The following is a 6,464-nucleotide window of genomic DNA, read 5'->3' as shown; positions in this document are numbered from 1 at the left end:
ACAGGCTAGGTGACAACTGAATCCAATAGATTCGGCCTTGCAAATACATGTCTTTCATGTATTTGGATGCTTCTTGCTAGTACTATGATGTGATGTGATGCTACACATTTTGGCTAAATTACGTCACAGAATGTATCTCCCGAGGGAAGCAAACACCAGGATGGTGGCTTCCTCTGTCCTGAGTCTTCGTGCGTGCAGGTGAAAAACAAAACTACTTCTGCTAGCAAGTCTTGTCTTTGCAACACCACCCCTTCCTTGCTCCCGGCGTCGTTGTGTCTCTTTTGTCCAAATGTGAAATGATGCTGCAAGTGTCAGCATTACTCTGGGTAGTTTCCATGCTGGACACTGGACACTGATAGCTGGACACTGTGTATAAAGTGACAGCTGGACACTGTGTCAAGGTAGCAAGTAAAGACCAGGATCCATAATTAGGGCTTCTTGCAGTAGCCAGTGGAGTTAGGATAGAGCTTTCGTCCCAGGGTCCCCACTGTGTAGAAGATCATCTCAAAGGCTGACATGCCAAACTCAATGTCCCTCACACCTACCCAGGACCCTGGGGCTGCCCTTTGAAGCTTAGCTCTGCCCTGTTGATAGCTCTGTGTAGTTTCTGCCTTCCTGTTTTTGCTGGAACCTGCAATGAAACTTACATGAATTCTCTTCTCTGTTTCCTCCTGCTGTAGAAGATGGGGTTCCTCGCACTGCACGGTCCATGTCCCTCACGATGGGAAAGGTACGCATGTTCAAGGACTGCAAGAGCTCCCACAGGAAGGATGACAGAGGTTTCCATGGTCACCAAAGCAATCCTTTGTCCTGCATCCACAGATGCTAAAAGCCCTCTGCAGTTTCCCACCCGCCAGCTTAGCCCGACATCTCCCCTTTCTTGCTCCTGTTTTGCCCCAACTATACATCCCTTAGATGAGCCCAAAGTGACCCACATACCTTGGCATTGCTATAGGCAGTTTTTATAACTCTCTAGGATTTTACTGGGAGACAAGCCACTTCCATTCTGTTTCTCCCGAAGCTTATAATCTAAAACAGGCACAAGGTGATGGATCACCACCGACAGAAAATTTTGTTCAACTTCTGTTTCCTCTCTCCACACCAGCCCTTAGTGCTCTCAGTACCTCAAAACCAGCTTGTCCAGTGAATGCCATTACGGCTTTAGGAACCACAGACCCTTCCCAGGCCCTTCAGACTCTTGCTACCTCTAAGAAAGCGCTCTGGTCACTTCTCTTCCCACAGAACATGCCCCGCCGGAGGGTCAGCGTTGCTGTGGTCCCCAAGTTCAATGCCTTGAACCTGCCTGGCCAGTCTCCCAGCTCATCACCCATCCCCTCCCTACCAGTTCTGGTGAGTATGGTGGTGCCTTGCTTCTGGCCCCATTGTCCCCTTCCCCTCACACTCACTACTGTGGTGGGCAGGGAGGACAGAGTGAAGGTCAACAAGGACAGGACATTTCCAGCACAGAAATGGGTGGTGAAAGCTCAAAAGCTCAACGTAGAGGGTTCCTCATGTATTCCATCACTCTGAGAAGAGCTCTGAGTCCTCCTAAGCAAGGTGTAGGCAGCGCAGAGCGTTTTCCTTACCCCCCAGGGAATCCATGCTTAAACCACATCTCTCTGAGGTGTGGGATTCTTTTGCTTTCTGCAGTGGCTTTAGGAAACCAAAGTTGAAGCAAGTCATAGAGCTGAACTTTGAACCCTAGGCCCCTTGGACCCAAAGCCTCAGTTCTTAAACCCAGTGTTGCTGGATTCATGGCAACATTATTTATAACTGGGAAACACTGGCAAAAACCCGATGGCTATAAATAAGTGATCGGTAAACAAATCAGGGTTACCATATAAATAGTTTGTATAGAATCATTGCCCATAATTTATTCATAATGAGTAACAACTTCAGATATCTATAAAAACTAGTATTCAAGGGCCAGGATGATAGCTCAGTGACATAAGTGTCCCCCTCAAAAGCGAGGTCCTAAGTTTGATCCCCGGTTACAAAAAACAAAAAAACCCAAAAAGCTAGTATATATGTAGCATAATTCTGCTTAGTACTTTGAAAAGTTTCTTTCTATGTGTAGACATAGAAAATTCTGAAAAAATTTATGTAAAATTAGCAATAGTTATCGCTGGGCAATGATAAGGTCTACGCATTTTTTTTCTTGGTGTCTTTTTGTATTTCTACAGTAGGAAATACAGGTCATCAGAAAAAATCCATTTCCATTTCTTTAAACAAAAGCAGTTTATATATTTATAAAAAAATATTTGTCACATCCCAAGCTTTTCTGCATCTGGTCAACTCTATCTGAAACTCCATTAAGTCTTTCCCCAGTGGCTCCTCTGTTCTTTGTCCATAAGAAACAGCAATGCAAGAGATGGGCAAATTCCATTGTCATAGCAACAAGCAGCAAGAGCTCTCAAACTTCTTTTCCTTCTTCCTACCTTACTCAGTTCAGTCATTTATGACATGACCCTAAACTCCCAAACCACTAACTCCCAATTGTTGCTCTGAGAGATTTGACAGTGATCCTGAAAACCAGAGAGGAAAAAATTAAGAAGGACTGGAAGGGTTGGTTGATGTGTTTCAGTGGACCTATTTTCCAGACTCTTCCTAATTAGATAAGATGTGGATTCCAAATACAGTGGTGCCTTAGTTTACAAACTTAATTTGTTTTATGATTTGGGGGAAGATGCTTTGGTTGTGTTTGTCACCCAGTAAGGAATATGGTGATAAAATTTGTTCTCTATGGAAGTAAACTTTGCTGAGCAATTTTGTTGTGAACCAAATTGTTTGAAAACAGAAGCATTTTCATGAACTGAGGTATCATGGTATATGTTCATTTAGACTGAGAGTGTATGTTAAAATTCTTTATGTCCGGGCCCTACACCAAGACTCTGGGGTGAATCAGTACTAAGTCTCCACTAATGCATAGCCAGTGTTGAGAAGGCTATTTGAGCCAACCTGGAGTTCCAGGAATTTGACTGTGCAGAAATTCCTGATACCTTGAGCATGCAGTAATGACAGGCATCTCCTAAGAGCTGTCCCAGGGCCATGATGGCTCCTGTGAGCTCATCCCAGGACACACAGGGCACCCCAGGTGGTAGGGGGCTCATGGTTGTGAAGTCACAGTCAGGAAATGGGACGGAAAGCATTGGTTGCTCTTTGCTAGCATAGAATTTGTCTCTTCACTCAGGAAAAGCCAGAGGAGCAAGTCACAGATGCTTCTGAGGGAGGGGATACTGCAAAGGAGGACAAGGGAGCCCCGAGGGAAAGGATGGTGCCTGGGCTTGGGTGCAGGTTGGAAAGCCGGTGCAGAAGGGGAAGGAGAGAGGAGAGCTCAGCGACCTTGCCCCACACGGCCAGAGGCCTGGCAAGCCTTGCTCCTCCTGTCACTCATCACCGACTCTGTTTCCTGTTTCCCATCTAGTCAGACTCTCCCAGCGGGAGAGGCAGCCTACCTGTTACCCCAGCACTGCCAGCACTCTTGGAAAAGTAAGTTTGCCAATTTTCTTCTTCATGTGGAGAAACTCTAGGGAGAGTTTCCCCAGATCATCCCCTTTCTTCACAACCTGAACCCCAAATCTGATGGGAAGGGGAAGCTAAGATCTGGGGAAAGTGAACGTGCCTCTGGTATGCACAAGGATTTCAGGCGAACTTTGCAAAGTTCGTAGACCAGGAGCTGCTATGGCTGAAGCTGAGTGCACCCAACCTAAGCAGAGCCCAGAAGAGACAGACACATCCCTGTTGGTTGGTAGTTTTGGGGGATATGGATGTAAGAAAATCTTAGCTCAAAGGAGATGAAATGGTGAATCCAGAGGTCAGGCAGCTGCAGATGTGACGCTATAGAACTCCATGTATGTTGACCTTGTATGTCCTATGATGACCTAGTATGTCCTATGATGACCTAGTATGTCCTATGATGACCTTGTATGTCCTATGATGTCCTTGTATGTCCTATGATGTCCTTGTATGTTCTATGATGACCTTGTATGTCCTTGTATATTCTATGATGACCTTGTGTGTCCTATGATGTCCTTGTATGTGGACCCCTTCTTCAGGCTTTAGCAAATGCTACTAGCTCCAGGAACTCCATCCAGAGTGGACAATATCTAGAGGAAGACAGGTACCCTCCATCCTTCCCCTGGTTCTTCCTTAAGAATGAACCTGGAAGGGTTCCACCATCTTCCTTCTTATTCATTGGCAAATTGGAAACACTGTCCTTTGATAGACCAACCATAAGCATTGGGAACTGGATAATCATTATGGGATCAAGTTACCCCCTACACGTGGGATGAGCTTAGCTTCCCTTGAAGCGCAGTGATTCTGTGAACAAGAGTAAATTTCTGTACAAAATCGTGTTGCGGGCGGGGGGGCGGGGGGAGGAAGACACGTGTTGCTTTAGCAGCCCGCAGTGTCGTTTCACCCAGCGTTTCTTGGCATCTGTGCAATTTGTGGGTCTTTTCATCCTCAGCCAGAGCAAGACAGCCTGTTTCTACGTACTTGAAAGAGTTTATAACCTACTTTTCAGATTCTTGCATTTGCTTGATTGAAAACATCTGGCCTGCAGCTGCCGTCTCTCAGAACCTCCCCTTACATCTTTCTTCCACTGATGGAGCGCGTACCTGATTCTCCCCTGCCTCAGGACAGCTTTAGTCCCTCATTTTCTGTTGCTGCTAGAGAAGTTTTACTTAAGCTGGCAGGAATGTGCCTCGTGGGCCCCCTGTCTGCCCAGATAGCTCCCAAGCCAACACAGCCTATTTCCCTCGGGTCTGGTTAGTCTGGAAGTTTCTCCAGATTTTCTTCCCTTGCCTCCTCAATACCATCATGCAGCATCCATCCTCTTTCTCTATCCCTCCTCTTATCTCATCACTACAGGGAAATTAAAGGGCGATGCGTTAGCCACATTGTAAGTAACTAAAGCTAGAGGCATAGTACAGCCCTCACTTTGGGTGAACCAATCCCATTCCACAGGGCTCCAACAGGGCCCCACTCCTGCAGTGAGTACCTTTTCAGTCCTTGTCTCCATCCAGGAGGTTTTATATTTGTAATCCCAAAGATATGTTATTGGAATGCCACCAAATTAATTCCAATCTACCACCTCTGGTGCAACCCACAGTGAACATAAAGACACTAAAGCACTAAAGCATATTTATAATTATGGGGAGCCAAGGGGCCCTAAGTCCAGCCATGGTGATGACTGTCTGGAACAAAGGCCTTCCCCCAGGGCCAAACCTGGGTTTTATTCAGTCATGCAGGAGGAGTGGCTTGAGGATAAATGACAGAATGGCAGGAAGAAGGTGAGTTCTGTGAACTGGGCTAGGTAGAAGGCCTGCATTTACCTCTGCAATGTGCAGAGAAGGGTATGAAGAAAAAAGGGGTTTGTATTATACTATTGAGACAGTATCTAATGTTTTGGGGTCCGGTGCTTCAGCTCTAATGTGTAATCTTTCAAGCCCCTGGAAGTCATAGCCTCTATCTCGAGGCTCGATCCCAGCCGACAGCGTGGAGCACTGGCTCTTCATCCTATCTTGACTGGGCTTATATTAATGAGCAGCAGGCATGGGTTATCAGAGAAACATGTGTGCCGTCTTCAAAGACTACCACCAGCACCTCAGCTAGACCAATATGCATTGCTTCAAGCCAATTGAAAGGATAAGGAAAAGCCCTAGTCAGCTCTGTACCTATTAATACATGGATACAGGGTCAGGCACAGCCAAGATGGAGGCCACTGCTCTTCTCTCAGGGAGAGTCACCCAAATGGTCCTCACAACTCCCAACTCAAGGCCCACAGAGCAGGTCAAGGCAGAAGAACAACGAGATCCTTGCTCTTCCCAGCAGATTCTCATCATGGTGACGCAGGGCTTTGTCTCCAGAGCACTAACACGCAGGCCAGCTTCGAGCTTCCATCCTGTGTGGTGAGGATCATCAGGAGCTTGAGCTGTCCTTGGTAGGAGAAACTGAGGTACAGAGCTGGTGAGAACAGGCAGCAGGGCCAAGTTTAGAGCAGCAACATGTGGGGATCAGTGGTTGTGCCACCTTTTTAAGTGTTTAGAATCAGGGGAGAAGGGTCAAAGTGAGAGTCAAAGCCAGGCAAGCAAGGGGTTCTCTGGAAGGGTCTGCATCTCCTCCCAGGGCTGACCAGAGAGATCGGCGGTAGCCCGTGTGGTGTGGGCTGACTCCGCTGCCGAGAATACAGCCATATAAGGATGCATGTGCAGAGGAAAGGGAGGAGTAACAGGAGAAGAGACTTGGGCTAAGAGCAGCTTCTCCCTCTGGATTTATAAAATCTACTAAGTGATTTCTATCTGAACTCATGAAACTAGAAACTTCTGACAGATTCCCAAGTGGCTAACAATAAGGAAATTTGTAAGTGAAAATGAACTCTGTAGATACAGTCAATTCTAATTCTAAATACCCTACTTATACTATCTCTCTCTCTCTCTCTCTCTCTCTCTCTCTCTCTCTCT

The 6,464-nt window shown here is 46.5% G+C and overlaps 1 protein-coding gene across 7 annotated transcripts in view; it reads left to right on the top strand.

Moving 5' to 3' along the window:
* Window positions 1–6,464, top strand: part of Mrvi1 (murine retrovirus integration site 1 homolog) — a 122,394-nt gene that overhangs the window by 102,115 nt on the left and 13,815 nt on the right. For all 7 annotated transcript variants that reach the window (XM_023719355.1, XM_023719354.1, XM_023719353.1 and 4 more), the window contains 3 exons: window positions 681–730; window positions 1,243–1,350; window positions 3,425–3,489. In XM_023719355.1, the coding sequence (XP_023575123.1) occupies window positions 681–730; window positions 1,243–1,350; window positions 3,425–3,489 (223 nt within the window). The remainder of the gene's footprint in view (window positions 1–680; window positions 731–1,242; window positions 1,351–3,424; window positions 3,490–6,464) is intronic.

This window comes from Octodon degus, unplaced genomic scaffold, assembly GCF_000260255.1.
Source record: "Octodon degus isolate 3935 unplaced genomic scaffold, OctDeg1.0 scaffold00067, whole genome shotgun sequence".
NCBI lineage: Eukaryota > Metazoa > Chordata > Mammalia > Rodentia > Octodontidae > Octodon > Octodon degus.
This window is presented reverse-complemented; position numbering and strand designations above follow the sequence as displayed.